This window comes from Argiope bruennichi, chromosome 10 (assembly GCF_947563725.1).
Source record: "Argiope bruennichi chromosome 10, qqArgBrue1.1, whole genome shotgun sequence".
NCBI lineage: Eukaryota > Metazoa > Arthropoda > Arachnida > Araneae > Araneidae > Argiope > Argiope bruennichi.
Window position 1 is genome coordinate 97,860,117 of NC_079160.1, and position 18,176 is coordinate 97,878,292.

The 18,176-nt window shown below is 31.6% G+C and overlaps 2 protein-coding genes across 2 annotated transcripts in view; one reads left to right on the forward strand and one right to left on the reverse strand.

Moving 5' to 3' along the window:
• The window catches only part of LOC129987557 (peroxidase-like), a 45,898-nt gene that overhangs the window by 19,176 nt on the left and 8,546 nt on the right, over nt 1–18,176 (reverse strand). Inside the window, exons 2-6 of the mRNA XM_056095523.1 lie at nt 16,116–16,216; nt 14,916–15,033; nt 11,931–12,124; nt 5,706–5,876; nt 860–1,006 (exon numbers count right to left, since the gene is read on the reverse strand). Coding sequence (XP_055951498.1) covers nt 860–1,006; nt 5,706–5,876; nt 11,931–12,124; nt 14,916–15,033; nt 16,116–16,216 — 731 coding nt within the window. The remainder of the gene's footprint in view (nt 1–859; nt 1,007–5,705; nt 5,877–11,930; nt 12,125–14,915; nt 15,034–16,115; nt 16,217–18,176) is intronic.
• The window catches only part of LOC129987558 (peroxidase-like), a 73,035-nt gene continuing 70,832 nt past the window's right edge, over nt 15,974–18,176 (forward strand). The window contains exons 1-2 of the mRNA XM_056095525.1: nt 15,974–16,061; nt 16,868–16,887. Of these exons, the coding sequence (XP_055951500.1) occupies nt 16,053–16,061; nt 16,868–16,887 (29 nt within the window). The 5' untranslated portion in view covers nt 15,974–16,052. The remainder of the gene's footprint in view (nt 16,062–16,867; nt 16,888–18,176) is intronic.

Below are 18,176 nucleotides of genomic sequence, written 5' to 3' on the forward strand. Positions count from 1 at the left end.
ATGAAACATGTTTCTAATATCCCCTTGAAAAAAAGTGTGCCGGCAGTGATGTGAGATGAGTGAGATTCCTTTGAAACTATTCATTAATTAAGAAATTCTTTCCATTTTATTTTAAGGATAGAATAGGGAGTAAGATGTCTACACATTCACTCTCCTACAGTCACAATTTAGGCATGATGGTCGACCAACTCGTTGTGTGAAATTTCAGCATTCTACATTTCTTTCGAAAAGGAAATAAGTTCATCAAGACTTGTTTTTTGCAACTCTTAGAGCTTAGCGATTTACATCTTTTCTTTGAATTGAAGAATTGGCTGAGAGTCCAAAGGTTCTATGCTAATGAGAAGCTTCAAGGAAATGTTAAGATCTGTATCATATCTCGGCAACAACGCTCTTAAAAGATAGTATCAGAAGCTTGTTCTACCGGCATGAATGATTGAACCATTTTGAGAATTATATCGAAAAATAACCATTTAAATGAATAACTTTTGGTGATAAATTAATCTGGTTTTCCACTCATCATGTTTTTTATAATTCATTGGAACTTGAAACAAAAAATGACAATCACGCGCCATTTTCCAAACATGCAAATAAAATTTCCAAATTTCATTTCTTTTCACAACGCCTTCTTGATATTTTGTATTATATTTTTTCCAACATATATCATAACGGATGCTGCTTAATCCGTGGTTAAAAGAATAAAAGCCTGATTTTGGCTTCTTGATAAAATAAAAATGCAATTTCGTTCTCATCCTATATGAGTGACCTGCATCTGACTACTTACACTCTTTTGCAAATTATTCATTTCTAAAAATTGTTTCTAAATTACGGAATATATTCGTGTTGCTTTTTGAGCACTTACTTGTGTTGCAAGCATTGCAAGCTACTGTTCGGGTAAAACTGAGGCACGTCACATTGAACTGAGCATAAAAAGGATCGCTTGGAGGCACTAGCATTGTCTTGCAGACTGAATGATTCACATTCTCAGGCGCACAGCAAGGTGTTTGAGCTGCAATGTAATGGTAGATATTAAAGTTACAATTAAATATAAAAGCTTAGATATAAAAAATGCATTTATTCTTTAATAATAGTGCTTAGTTCAATCCGATCACAAGAAATTTTGATAAATTGGTAGATTTAGTTGACATTCCTGAGTTTCAAAAATATGTTTTGTACCTGTTTGAGAACACGGTAATTAAGTTGTTGTTGCTTATAATGGCGCTTGTCATAGACAAGCTCACTTACGAAGACAGCGATTTTAAGCCAAGGGAGCGTCTCTTATATTAGTAGCGCCAATTAGGGTCAAGAGTACGTTTTAGCTACTCACGCATCACATTCGCTTTCACAACTCCTTTTTACAGGGAGACACATTCACACATCGAACAGATGAAGAACAACCATCACCGAACTGGGACTCGAACCCAGGACACGGGGAAGAAGCGCTACCCCTATGCCAGGACACCGGTGCTGTAAATCAGAAAGGATAGAAGCCAGCCTGATGAAATTTGGTAATGGTTCTTTTAAATTAAAATGCATATTTCCATCAAATTTTGAGCGAAATTTGCCAAAGAAAATCTATTTTTCTTTCACTTATCAAGCCTGCAAGTGCGCTAGTTTTCCTTAGTTCCTGAGGACGCACCTGTTTTCCCGTGAATTCGACACATGCCGCTATTGAAATAAGAGGGAACGTCCACACACAGTTTGTTTTTCAAGGTAATTCAATTGTTACTAAACACTGAATATACCAGTGAGAGTTGGTAAAATTTTCAACTATTAATCACAGGGCAATTCTGAATCGGGCGATACATAATCTTCAATTATTTAATGATGATATTCACGCCAATTCATCAAATTCCTCTTTCATTATTATGGACAGCCCAATCATTACACTGGCTTCACGATGAAAATGCTCCAGCTTTCCCGCCAATTTGGCACATGTATTTCATTTTAAATTCAAACATGTTTTTCTTTACAATAGTATTATGTCTAAGTTTATAATCATTCCAAACACCAAATCTTTTTATATCGTTTGGTAAAAACTTATCAGTTTTATACTTTTTAAATCTGTTTTTTAATAATTTTTAGAATTTAAAACTCTTTTAATCCACTTAATATTTACTTTATTAATAATTTGAATATGGATGTATCGGAAAAGTAACTGTATGGTCAAGAAAAATATATTTGGATTTTAATGATGACTTACTAATTTTTTTATTGAACAAAATGAATTTTCAAACACTGCCTTCAAATTAAAATCGGAATCTTATCAATAATATACATTTTGTTATCATATAATTATTTTACTTCATACTTGATAATTTTCGAAAAAATAATCATGCAGAGAATTCAACAATGCATAAATTTAAGATTTACTTCTTTACGTAGAGTTTGTTGCATTATGCAATATTGTTGTTTTGTAGGAAATACTACTTAAATCAATGAATGATATTTATGCTATCTTATAGTATCCTTTAATATATTTATTTGTCCTCACTTTATTAATTTTTTAAAAAGGAAACAACAATTTTTAAAATAGAAAAAAAAACCTGTATTATTCCAATTTGGTATTTTGTATACAAAATGTGACAAAATAAACGGTATTTTAATATTAATATAACCTAAAATTATCTTTTTAGTATATGCATCTTAATGAGCAGCTAAAGATTTCGAATGCCCGTCAAATATAGATAAAACAGTACTTTTATTATTAATTAATTTAGTATAATGAATTATAATTTTTGAAGGAGAGGATCTCAGAAGAAGAAACATTACATTGCATTTAAGAATAAACTTTTATTATATTCATTATTAAATACCTTTTCGTGCTTATCAATTATTATATAGTCTTTAGATTTTTTTATTTGTCCCTATAATGCATTTGAATAAAATTATTTTGAAAATTTATTTTTTATTAAATAGAATTAAGGATTTTATTTATTCATTGATCTTTTTGATGTTACATAATCCATAATTGTTCATAACATACATACATAATAGTTCATAAAATGTTCGGTCTCAAATGTACTGTAAAATTCAAATAAATAGAACAAATCACATTTATTGCATATAAAGTTCATTTTTTCTAAATGAAATATCTTTATATTGAATGCATCGAGCAGCAGTTAACTTTTTGAGAGTATTATATATTCTATAAATTTTTAAAAACGTTATTGGAATAAGTTATATATTGCTCTAATTAGTTAGTTACTTCTTAGATGGTGTCACCGACTAACATTAGGTCAATTTATCCAACTTCTCGAATTTAAATAAATAAATCCATCGTCTTATTTAAAATTCTCTGATTGTTTGAAAATAAATTTCAAAAAATAAGTAATTTTAATAAAGAAATAATAAGCAACATATCATGTATAATAATTCCGCTATAATAACAGACATTCAACGAATATAGTACATATGGCATTTTTTGTATATTTTTAATATTAAATTTTTTTGTGGTTTGTTGATGAATGAGTTGTAAAAGTCCTCGATTACATTAAGGATATTAAAAAAAATATTTACTTATGATATTAATGGGATAAAATGTAAGACAGAATTATCTAAAAAAACAATTCAAGGAAATAAAGAGATTTTTATTACTTTTAGATTTGACTCGGAGTAAATAAAATAAATTCATATAACAGATTTTTTTAATATCGAAGAAAATAAATGATTTGAAAAAAAACCCAATTAAATTATCCAATAAAATTTGAATTATTTAAGTTTTATTACACATTACAACCTTTTTAATGAACTTACAAGTCAGTTTAGACTTTTGTATTCGTTTAGTGTCAAATCAACTGTATAGTTGCGCAATAATTAAATTAATTTAGCATCAGCTCAATGAGTCTGGGCCACACCATTTCTGTACTTGAGAGACCAAATATTCTTGGCCTATTTTGGGTGACAATTGGCAGTATATCAGATCATTTATAAAAATTGGATAAGTGCGTCGCAGAGCTGCATTTACTATATCGAAAAAGCATTAATATTCGATTGGCGATACCTTATCCTCGGGAAATAAGCATGCACGTGAAGTTTCACAACGACTGTTCAAAGATTTTAAAATTCACATCTCACACATTCTTGTGAATAAACGTGAGTCACAGGAATTGAATTGCCTTTGCTGCATCGGCAAACCGTCAATATTGATCGGACTTTATTTGGTTGCCCTTTATGCTCGGATAGCATGTGTATACACCCAATTTCACAAAATTTGTTCAAAGGTTTTTTTTTTTTATTAATGAAAATTTTGAGAAAAGTCGCTTCTATTAGCACAAAATACCCAACAATATTTTTACAATATCATAATATTCGCCGGTGCCGGCGTCCTGACTAGGGGTAGCGCATTTTCCCCTTGATCTGGGCGTCTAGGGTGTGAGTCCTGGTTCGGGCATGGTTGTTTTTTACCTGTGTTCTATCTGTGAGGTGTGTGAAAGAGCCCCCTTGTAAAAAGGGGTTGTGCAGGCGAGTGTGTGAGTGTCATCTTCATATGTGATAAAGTCAGACTTCTGCCCTCGACTTCTACTTCAGACTTCTTCTTCTTGACTTTTTTTACTCAGGGGTCTTTACCCTCAGAAGCTACTGTACCCCTCTTTCTTCGATCTGTCTTGGTTTAAATTGGTGTTGAATCCAAGGGGGATAATCAACAATTGCATATTCACCGGTATTCAGAACATCGTGAAGACATTCGGATAATATTTTGTGCTAATTGAGGAGAGCCATTGAAATTAAGCTGCATTTGCTTCATCTCCAGAGCATTAGCATTCGATCAGCGGTACCTTAGCTTCGAACAGTAAGCTTGAATGTCCAATTTCTTAACAATTGTTCTATTCACAGTTTTAGTATCGAGACGCGTGTGAAAAACTTGTAGCGGTATGTGATGAGTGAGGATAGAACCTCGGACCCTGCGGTTTGCAGCCCAGTAACATGACAAACAATACAAAAGCAATTGCTCGTGTAGTTCAGCTGTTAACTGACTTATAAGTTTTCACCACAGACTCACCCTCCAGTGAGTCGGAGGTGCGACGAGCGATATGGCTGTTGAGTGGAGATGTATTTATTAGCTTTTCAGTTTTTTTAATGCGCCTGTACCCATTTGAATAGCGCCAAGCGTTATGGCGAGCGTATGTGGGTGAGTGGTTGCTGTTGCTGCGTCAAGTGAGTCTGACGAATTTGTGTTGCTGCAGCCGTTTTGTGTTGCTGCGTCAAATGAATCTGATGACTTCGGTTTGCTGTGGAGAGATGGCGCCACTACAGCTGTACGAAGGTTGATTTATCATCGTCCGTGGTCACCAATGTAGCGGCATGTGATGAGCGAAGATAGAACCTGGGACCTTGAGGTTCGCAGCCCAGTAACATGACCACAATACAAAAGCAATTTCTCGTGTAGTGTAGCTGTTAACTGGCTTATAAGCTTTCACTGCAAACTGAGCTGTGTCGCCAAAACGTCAATATTCGTTCAGCCTTTATTTATGCTTAGATATTAAGTACAAACGCCTTGTTTCACAACAGTTGTTCTAAGGTTTTATATTTTCAGCAATCAGTTCCTTCAGATAATCATGAAGGCCAAATCATGTATAAGAGATTGAATTGAAATGAAACATTACCCTTATTACCGATGAGCCAGTTAGTCGCCTAAGGCTGCTGTTTTAAATTAAAGCTAATTTCCCCCTTATTTTGCGTATTCCCTGGTATTAAAATGTACTTACGAATTTCGAAATTAGCCAAAGAAATGTCGTGAGCAATAGTTTGGCCATATATCGTATACATGAGCGACACATCCTCGCTTGAATTATGATGATTCTGGAAAATACTCAGAGTCAGTTGTCTAGGTTCCGGCAAAAGAGCACCAGTTACAGATTTTCGAAAATTATCAAATCCTGAAATAAAACATTTTCAGTTATAAAATATGCATGTTTTCCTCATATAATAAAATTATACTCGATTGGAGAAAACAGATCACTAGAAGTAGGATGAGTTTCCGTATCTGCTAATAATAAAGGTGGACATATGTGTGTTAGTTGGCGCTTTACAGGCCAGACCATTTGCCATAGAACTACAAAACTCTACCAGAATACACTTTAAAATGTAGATATGTATAACTCAAACCAATATGTTTTAAAATTTTTACTTTTTAAAAATTAATTTTTAAAAAGTTAAATTTGTGTTGCTTTTGATAACTTTAGGAAATATGAAAGATGAAAAATAATTCTTACATTATCTTAAAATTAAAAAAAAGGCATATATCTTTCAAATGATATAGATTTCTTTTGCTATATAACTTTTTTTCATAATTAAAATCAATTTTTAAAAATGACATTTTAAGCTTATTTCATTACAATTGAACTGAAATGGCAAATTTCTTTCATTTTTGCTACTGTTATTTTAACTATTTTCCTTTCTATTGTTGAAGATATAGTCAAGATATGAATATGCAACTTACATTTTCACGTTGTGTGGATTTCTGTATAAGGTATGATTTTTTTTTTTTTTTTTGCTATATAACTTTTTTTCATAATTAAAATCAATTTTAAAAAATGACATTTTAAGCTTATTTCATTACAATTGAACTGAAATGGCAAATTTCTTTCATTTTTGCTACTGTTATTTTAACTATTTTCCTTTCTATTGTTGAAGATATAATCAAGATATGAATATGCAACTTACATTTTCACGTTGTGTGGATTTCTGTATAAGGTATGATTTTTTTTTTTTGCTATATAACTTTTTTTCATAATTAAAATCAATTTTTAAAAATGACATTTTAAGCTTATTTCATTACAATTGAACTGAAATGGCAAATTTCTTTCATTTTTGCTACTGTTATTTTAACTATTTTCCTTTCTATTGTTGAATATATAGTCAAGATATGAATATGCAACTTACATTTTCACGTTGTGTGGATTTCTGTATAAGGTATGCTTTTAATAAAATGTTTGAAATGTTGTTGAATTTATCATTAATGTTTTAATTTATCAATAAACAATGTAGAAATTGTATAAGAACGACTATTTTTATACAGTGCTGACCTTATACAACTGAATGTATAAAAATATTTCATCATTCTTATTGCTTAAAATCTTCTTATTGTAATGAGTTGAATTTTTTTATAAAATCAGACAAATCCTGATTAGCAATTCTTTTTATTAAAAATATTCTGCATTTACAAATCGAACACTAATGCGAAAGATTCTCCTTTCAGTTCTCATGTTTTAATAAAATTATTTAATTTCAGTAAGACAGTTTATGTAATAGTTGAAGTAAAGACACTTTCATTTTTCATATTAAAGCTCTATAGAAGCAGTTGACCTGAAATTTGAGATATGCATTTGCTCACTAAACATAACAGTGCTTCAAAACCATGCACATTGCCCGTCTATCAATGTGTATGTTTCAAAATCACACACATTACCCGTCTATCAATATGTATGTTTCAAAATCATACACATTGCCCGTCTATTAATGTGTATGTTTCAAAATCATACACACTGCTCGTCTATCAATGTGTATGTTTCAAAATCATACACATTGCCCGTCTATCAATATGTATGTTTCAAAATCATACACATTGCCCGTCTATTAATGTGTATGTTTCAAAATCATACACACTGCTCGTCTATCAATGTGTATGTTTCAAAATCATACACATTGCCCGTCTATCAATATGTATGTTTCAAAATCATACACATTGCCCGTCTATCAATATGTATGTTTCAAAATCATACACACTGCTCGTCTATCAATGTGTATGTTTCAAAATCATACACATTGCCCGTCTATCAATATGTATGTTTCAAAATCATACACATTGCCCGTCTATTAATGTGTATGTTTCAAAATCATACACACTGCCCGTCTATTAATGTGTATGTTTCAAAATCATACACATTGCCCGTCTATTAATGTGTATGTTTCAAAATCATACACATTGCCCGTCTATCAATGTGTATGTTTCAAAATCATACACATTGCCCGTCTATCAATGTGTATGTTTCAAAATCATACACATTGCCCGTCTATTAATGTGTATGTTTCAAAATCATACACATTGCCCGTCTATCAATATGTATGTTTCAAAATCATACACATTGCCCGTCTATCAATGTGTATGTTTCAAAATCATACACATTGCCCGTCTATTATTGTGTATGTTTCAAAATCATACACATTGCCCGTCTATCAATATGTATGTTTCAAAATCATACACATTGCCCGTCTATTAATGTGTATGTTTCAAAATCATACACACTGCTCGTCTATCAATGTGTATGTTTCAAAATCATACACATTACCCGTCTATCAATATGTATGTTTCAAAATCATACACATTGCCCGTCTATCAATATGTATGTTTCAAAATCATACACATTGCCCGTCTATTAATGTGTATGTTTCAAAATCATACACACTACTCGTCTATCAATGTGTATGTTTCAAAATCATACACATTGCCCGTCTATCAATATGTATGTTTCAAAATCATACACATTGCCCGTCTATTAATGTGTATGTTTCAAAATCATACACACTGCTCGTCTATGAATGTGTATGTTTCAAAATCATACACATTGCCCGTCTATCAATATGTATGTTTCAAAATCATACACATTGCCCGTCTATTAATGTGTATGTTTCAAAATCATACACACTGCTCGTCTATCAATGTGTATGTTTCAAAATCATACACATTGCCCGTCTATCAATATGTATGTTTCAAAATCATACACATTGCCCGTCTATTAATGTGTATGTTTCAAAATCATACACATTGCCCGTCTATTAATGTGTATGTTTCAAAATCATACACATTGCCCGTCTATCAATATGTATGTTTCAAAATCATACACATTGCCCGTCTATTAATGTGTATGTTTCAAAATCATACACACTGCTCGTCTATCAATGTGTATGTTTCAAAATCATACACATTACCCGTCTATCAATATGTATGTTTCAAAATCATACACATTGCCCGTCTATTAATGTGTATGTTTCAAAATCATACACACTGCTCGTCTATCAATGTGTATGTTTCAAAATCACACACATTACCCGTCTATCAATATGTATGTTTCAAAATCATACACATTGCCCGTCTATTAATGTGTATGTTTCAAAATCATACACACTGCCCGTGTATCAATGTGTATGTTTCAAAATCATACACACTGCTCGTCTATCAATACGTATGTTTCAAAATCATACACATTGCCCGTCTATTAATGTGTATGTTTCAAAATCATACACACTGCTCGTCTATCAATGTGTATGTTTCAAAATCATACACATTGCCCGTCTATCAATATGTATGTTTCAAAATCATACACATTGCCCGTCTATTAATGTGTATGTTTCAAAATCATACACACTGCTCGTCTATTAATGTGTATGTTTCAAAATCATACACATTACCCGTCTATCAATGTGTATGTTTCAAAATCATACACATTGCCCGTCTATTAATGTGTATGTTTCAAAATCATACACACTGCTCGTCTATCAATGTGTATGTTTCAAAATCATACACATTGCCCGTCTATCAATATGTATGTTTCAAAATCATACACATTGCCCGTCTATTAATGTGTATGTTTCAAAATCTTACACACTGCTCGTCTATCAATGTGTATGTTTCAAAATCATACACATTGCCCGTCTATTAATGTGTATGTTTCAAAATCATACACACTGCTCGTCTATCAATGTGTATGTTTCAAAATCATACACATTGCCCGTCTATCAATATGTATGTTTCAAAATCATACACATTGCCCGTCTATCAATATGTATGTTTCAAAATCATACACATTGCCCGTCTATTAATGTGTATGTTTCAAAATCATACACACTGCTCGTCTATCAATATGTATGTTTCAAAATCATACACATTGCCCGTCTATCAATATGTATGTTTCAAAATCATACACATTGCCCGTCTATTAATGTGTATGTTTCAAAATCATACACACTGCTCGTCTATCAATGTGTATGTTTCAAAATCATACACATTGCCCGTCTATTAATGTGTATGTTTCAAAATCATACACACTGCTCGTCTATCAATGTGTATGTTTCAAAATCATACACATTGCCCGTCTATCAATATGTATGTTTCAAAATCATACACATTGCCCGTCTATTAATGTGTATGTTTCAAAATCATACACACTGCTCGTCTATCAATGTGTATGTTTCAAAATCATACACATTGCCCGTCTATTAATGTGTATGTTTCAAAATCATACACACTGCTCGTCTATCAATGTGTATGTTTCAAAATCATACACATTGCCCGTCTATCAATATGTATGTTTCAAAATCATACACATTGCCCGTCTATCAATATGTATGTTTCAAAATCATACACATTGCCCGTCTATTAATGTGTATGTTTCAAAATCATACACACTGCTCGTCTATCAATATGTATGTTTCAAAATCATACACATTGCCCGTCTATCAATATGTATGTTTCAAAATCATACACATTGCCCGTCTATCAATATGTATGTTTCAAAATCATACACATTGCCCGTCTATTAATGTGTATGTTTCAAAATCATACACACTGCTCGTCTATCAATATGTATGTTTCAAAATCATACACATTGCCCGTCTATTAATGTGTATGTTTCAAAATCATACACACTGCTCGTCTATCAATGTGTATGTTTCAAAATCATACACACTGCTCGTCTATCAAAATTGGTGTTTAATAATTCTTTGGAGTGAAAGAGCTATTAAGTACTAACTACATGAAATAATTCAATGAAGTTTTAGCAATCCTGACAATCTAGCTAATCGCCAAAAACGGGTGGTTAATAATAAAATTGTTCAAAGCCATCGCTCGAATCTTATTGCTGCAATCATAGATATTTTTAGAAATTAGAAATTTCTTTTTAGAAATGAATGTAAATAAAGAAGATAAGTTCATTGCTATAAATCGAAAGAGACGTGATGCATCGGACTTCACACACTTTTTTTCATTTCGAATTTACTGCCTGTGACGAATAGTTAGTTTGGTTGGGATATTTAATTTCAATTAAAGCCCTCAGACCTTACTTTATAGTTGCATACAAACTATTTTTAAAAATCATAGATTTTAAAGTTCTGTTATTTTAATTATTTTATACACAAATATATATACTCGCTTTAATATACACATGAATCCTTAAAATGGTATACAGTGTCATGATATCATAATACTATTAAACATTATTTCATTTTTTATCTGTCATGCAGATTTCACAAATATTAAATACTTTTTCTTTGGCCTTCAATAATGAAAGAAAAACACACATTTAAATATTTAATGACACAATGAAATGAGTGAATTTCGAGTAACAATAATCTATTGTTGAAAACTGAGCAAAAATTAATTAAAAAAGAGTTTCCAAAATTCAGGAAATATTTGTACGACTATTAAGTTAGCATTATTAAAAACAATTTAGAACTTTAAAAGGACATAAAAATTATTTTTCAGCATTTGTATTTCATAAATTGTCTCTGGAAAATACCATATCATTTAAATTTTAATTAAAATTCTGGTAAAAAAAAATAATAGCATAGAGATGCACATTCTCATCTTTTGAAATACATCTGTGCCAAATTTGCTAACTCGAGGTAAAACGGTTTAACTTGTACAGAGTACCAACTCGATTTATCGTTATTCTTCTTAGAGACTGATATTATCATATTCAAGTTATTATAATTCACCCGAACGATTTCATGAGTAATTTTCATTGAATAAAACTTATTAAATAAAGGAATTACTAAAATTTCAAGATGGAATGGTTGGTCGATTGTAATATTTTCGCAGCAGCTTCGTATAGGAAAAAAGGAAAAATCTACAGTACAGATGTAAAAAAAAAATCATCTGTTATATTTCAAGTATTATAAAATGATGCAAATGGAAAGACTTCATTTTCCTCTACCTGTGTAAACTGCAGGTAGATGTCTTCTGAAACACTGGTTTGCTGCACCCCACAATGGATAACGTAAATTATTACACTTTCCATTCATTGTTCTGTAGGGATAATTGGGATCGCATTTGATAGGTTGACTTGGTTCACAGTCGCTGAAGCCATTTGGATTATTTTCGGGGTTATTTGATATTTTTGATTTCATCCTTTAAAAGAAAATATATAGAGATAGATACTAGATATGCATAGTAAATATTATGTCATCACTGTATAATTTAAGTTAGGTGATTAAGTTGAAAAAATCAATTGTTTTGCTAAATTAGGATTTTTTAAATTTAATATTTTAAGGCTTGAATAGGTCTCTTTATAAAACTGTTAGAATGGCTGGGATAGCCTGGTAGGGCTTCGGATTTGCGTCCCTTGGGTTGCAAGTTCGAACCATTGGCCGAAGACTTTCCGTGTGTGTGGTGGCTGGCGCACATATAAATCTGTCGTGGTCACAAAGTCCTCCATGTCGAGAATAAAACCACTGGGGGTACTGGATCAGAGGTGATCGTTCTCTGATTCAGATCTAAATTACGATCTGTGGATGAGTGAATGCAATGCATGAATGAAGTCCGCCCTGTAAAAAGGGTTGTGACGCGTAGCTAAGACGTACTCTTGGCTCTAGATGGCGCTACTGAAAAACAGGAGACGCACCCTTGGCTTAAAATCACTGACTTCGTCAGTGGGTTTGTCTATGACAAGCGCCATTAGAAACAACAACAATCGTTAGAGTATTGTTTCTAAATCTATTTTTTGGGCAGTTAGATTGAATTTTATATTTGGAATCATATACGATTTAATGCTATTTTACATCTTCAGATGCTAGTTTTTCAAGTTCTTTTCTTTGATAGAATTTTCTTACGAAATAGCTTATAAATTTAATTCAAATAAATTTTTTTGGTTAGATCTGGTATAATAATTTCTCAATATGTTCTGCAGTTCTTGAATTAGAGAATAAGTAATCTATTCATTTAGATATATTTTATGATTCTTTTAGTGTTTCACAATGAGAAAAAATTGAAAATTTCGTTATATTTATTAGTCGAACACAATATTTAAAGAATAGGTAGAAATACAACTTGTTTTTTAGTTCAGGAACTAGACAATGTATTTATTAAGCTATTTACAAGATTTTAAGCATATCATTTGATAAACCTCTAAGCAAGAAAATATTTGTTTTCTATCTCTTTGGAGTCAAGAAAAAAAATTCCTTATTCCAATTTTTAAAAACAAATATTTTGTCACTTAACTGGTATATAGTTGTAATGGTTTCATAAATGTTTTTTTTTTTCAATCTTTTTTTATTCAGATATTCTAGAATATAGCTATTGTCGAAAGTTTTTCAAAAATTTAATCCCGAATTTAGTCACATGCTTTAAACAGATAATAAATAGAACGTAAGAAACATTCTAATTATCATCTGCGCAGTTTGCACAAGTAATAAGGAATTAAAATTAAACTATTGTGGAAGACAGTTCTAGTTTTCTAGTTGCAACCAGAAAATAGGGTTTTTTTTTCACATTTGCACTTTTATTGATTCAGTACGGAGTGAAACACCACTATTAAACAAAATTACTACTACATGAATTGCTGAGATACACTTCCATCCCTATTAGCAAAAAACATAATATCATATTTTAATAATGTTGTTCGCTATTTTAAATGCTATAAAACACCATAGAAATATATTAAAAAATATTTTAGATTAGCTTGTTCTATTTAAAACAAAATTTATGTTTCGATTCATACTTCTTTGCTATGTGTTCGGTAGCCGGCGTGATTGCATAGTGGTAGCGCATCTTCCCTATGATCTGGGTGTACCGGGTTCGAATCCTGGTTCGGGCGTGGTTGTTCTTCATCTGTGTTCTATCTATGAGGTGTGTTAATGCCCCCCCCCCCCTGTAAAAAGGGATTGTGCAAGCGAATGTGGGAATTTCATCTTCATATGAGCTAGAAGTCAGACTTCTGCCCTCGGGTGCTCAGCGGTCTTTACCCTCAGAAACTACAGCACCCCTTTTCCGTGGTAAATGTGTTTGGTAGAACAAATTTCCTTCAAATGATTATTTTTTGTTACTTTTACAAATTTAACATAACTCATTTTTATTTCTTGTATACATAATATAGAGAAAATATAGTAATTGCCAAAAAATTCCAACTCGAGATTTGGACGAAGCTCCAAGTTGTAGACCTTCGAAAAAAACAACAACACATTTTTGGAAAATCTCCATCCTGTGACAAAGATAACTCAAAAGTACTTTGATCTAGATGGATGAAATTTGATATATTGCGTTTATACCAAATTTGTAGATTTCTGTCAAATTTTGAGCGAAGAACAATCAGAGGAAGTCTGTTTGCCCGTCTGTTCGAACATAAGTTAACGCTATAATTGCAAAAAAAGTGACAGATAAATAAAATTCGATAAACAGGTTTACAATCTATAGCGTAAACTCATATCAAAATTTGAGCCAAATCCGACAAGGGGTTGATCGTTTGTTGATTTGTATTTTCAGAAACACGTAAACGCGATAACTTAAAAACCGAATGACTCAAATATATCAAATTTGGTGTGGCATTTTATAACTACTAGTGTAATTTTGTGCCAAATTTTTGTTTCTTTCGGTTGAGAAAAATGGGACCGAAACACAAATTCGATTTTTAGATACTATTAACTGCATTCCAGGGATTAATAGCCAAATAACTCGCCAAGGATCACACGATAGATTCAGTAAAAATGCTATATTCACGCCAAAGGTAAATATTTATCAACTACTGTCCACGAATGCCATGTAAGACATTCTTTGGAATCACATATTTATTAAAAAAATATCTGATAAAATTTTGGGAAGACTACTCCTTCTGGTGAGTTAAAGATTTCATTCTTCACCATTTAATATGGTTATATATTCTTTGAAAATAAGAATGTAAGCAAATATTTCTTTGAATATAATTTACCTTTCGTGTATATCGCAGGTTTGAAAATCAGATTTATCTTGATCCGAATCAGAAGCTTCCCAAGATACAGAGCCAGAATCAGTGTTAGGAATAGCAGTGAGACCAGGCAATTCTTCATCTTTGCGTATGTAAGGATTATAAAATCAGTTATATAATTTTTCTCATAACAACAAGTAATCACAAATTCCTATAATGAAATCAACATTATTATGGCATAAAATATTTTTTTCTTCTTCTCTAATCATTACTTTGTAATTTTGCAGGCTACCTCCTAACGATGACGGGACCTGCTTCACACGGGAAGAGTTGTACCGTGACCGGTGATGACCCTTAGCACTAAATCATTGTTCTCGCTTGTTGTCATGGAGATCCGGTCAATCCACACGCCTTAATTAGGTGCGGTGTAGCATTCCGTGGCTTTAATTTATAATTTAATTCATAATTCTTAACATATTTTTCAGAGCATTTCTTCTTCTACAATAAGTTATGACAGTTCAAAAAGAAGATCAAAAATTAAGAATTTAAGAAATATTAAAGCACCAAGTTTAAACCAAGTATTAAACAGCTAACAGCAGAAAATTAGATTTGAATATAATAATGAGAAAAATTTCGAAACCTGCAAAAATATGCTAAACCTTAATAATGAGAAAAAATAGATCGAATCAAACAGCGTTTATAATCTATATTGTAATGTAAATAACACAAATAAAATAAAAATAAGCTGTAAAAAAAGAAGCTATATTTAAATTAAATGTGATTCATTATTTTTATTACGTATTTCATATTACCCATCAGCCTTACTTTATCCGATTTAAAAATATTCTTAAATGATTGGTAAAATTCTGTACTTTTCAGAAGAAATAAGCTTTTTTTGACACGAAAAAAAATATTTTTTCACATGTAATATCATTTGGATAACAAAAATATACTACTTTTCCTGTTGCTAGAGACAATTCATTAAAATAGAGGAATAGACATTTTCCAAAGCATTGCTTATCTTTGAAGCTTTAAGTAAAATGTTTGTGGCAAATGTTACTGAATGACAAGAAGTATTAGCATATTGCATGTATCTAAGTTCTTCAAATCTTTCCTAATACATGTTTACGGATTTATTCATCCTCTACGACTCATGGAACGATGAATAAAGTAAGTAAAGGTTTGATATTTATTTTCAGAATAACTTTCGTTTTTGAAACTTACGAAACTCCTTCGCATAAATATTCATTATGCATCTGTGTTTTGATGAACTGTCGGCAATTTTGAAGCATAAAAATCCAATTAAGAGAATGCATGTAGAGATCCTGGAATAAAAAAATAAGAGGGTAAAGAAAAATTCAGAAAATATAATAATCTGTACATGTATTTGATCATGCCAACATTCTCAAGATTTTAAACATCCTTTTAAACAAAGACATGAGAAAATACTCTCCACACATATCAAGCCATTCATAGAAAATCTGTTATCTCTTTCGATCATTCTGGAGGTTACCTCTCGTAATTTTCTTCATTCGAAATACATTCGCCTATTATAGATTTTTGGGTATAACAGGATGCTGAACTACCTAAAAGTTCCCTTCTTTTCACTTAAACCAAAATTTTCTCAAAACATTAAATATTATGTGAACTCAAATTTACTCATGATTTCGTTTCGCTAGATTGTGTTTGGAGATGTTCATTTATGTTAAATATTTCTGAACTCAATCTAGCGAAACCACAACGATCGATGCGATTATAATTCTTTTGAGATGGACCATTTACAACTTTCAGATGTACAGTAATTTCTTCGATTTTAGAAGGATTTTATTGAAGGAAATCGGAGAGAAAATGTTTTGAAGTGGATCCTCTGATAGTGCTCTTTATGTATTATTAATCATTGTTATCAAAGTAATATATTAAAAGAAGTTATTGTTGAATACGGGCTACCAGGCGACTTTTTCTATTTTTGCTTCTAGAACAGATATTCTCAGCCAGAGTACGTGCTTGAAACCGAAACTAAAGCTAAGTAATTGTACACTGTACTTTAGTGCTAATGATCAATAACTTTTTTCTCTCTTCTAGCTGGCTGTATGTGTTTGTGAAGTGCTTATTGCTCGTTTTTTGAGTGTCAATGTATATTTCTTACATAAAATTTATACATATTTCTTTCATATGCATCGCTCAGCGTCTCTCGATGTAGTCAAGTACATTATACTAATGGATTTTATTTGCAGCTGTATATCAAAGAATGGAGCAGGTTCTGCCTGGGAAAAAAAAAATAGAAACTTTCGATTCAATTATTTGAATAATTTTTACCTGCATATATTTCGAAAATCAGAAGACATTTCAGATCAGTTATCCAACGAATAATAAATATTTATTTAATTTTTAATATTAATCAAATTATAAATAGAGCTATTTAAAGGTTGAATTAGAACCACATTGACATAGTGGGTTTATACATGCCATATTAGATCTAAGGCAATAATTCAGACGAACACTATAATCGATTCTGTCCTCTAGATCTGCTTTTATTCAATAATATTTCTCCAACGCATTATGCTGATTAAAGTAGAGACAAGGAAAAATACAAAAACCTTCCTCCTCTAATTGATATTTCCTTACCCATTGGGAAGGAACTATAAATAGTGCTTGGATAAGAAAGTGTCAGTATGAGAAAACGAGCTCCTGATTTCCTAAAGGTCATAACAAGATTGTGGTATCTAGTTTTTTTTTCTCCACTCCAATAAAAGGATGACCTCCTACGAGATAGGATGGATCAAAGTGGTGGTTAATTAAGCCTGATTCAGTTCGTGACCCTAAATTTCCAACCTCATATTCTTGTTATATGTTAGTTGGGATAACCTTCATTCATCAAAATGCTCTGGCAGGGCGGGGGTAACTCTAATATGATAGTTAAACATTTTAAAAAAAACTGGTGAAGTGAAATGTACTTTAACCCTAATACCACCACTGTTCGAAATATAGTTCTTTTAAAATCCAAAATGGCCGAAAGTAAAGACGATAGAAATTTCCTTCCCCCTTCTTGCAATCAAGTCTTCGTTTATGTCTTGGAGGTTCTTGTGTCACCGTGTTTCTAACGTTCAAACTTTTGCTGACTGATGAGAAGTCGTGAATGAATTATGATAATACTTTATAATTTCTATTTACCTGGACAAAATATTCTCTTGATAGTTAACATTTACAAATATTGTAGGCTTATTTCCCAACGTAACCAAGTCAAAACATTATCGCTTCTCTTTCAAATGTCTTTTGCAAGCAGAA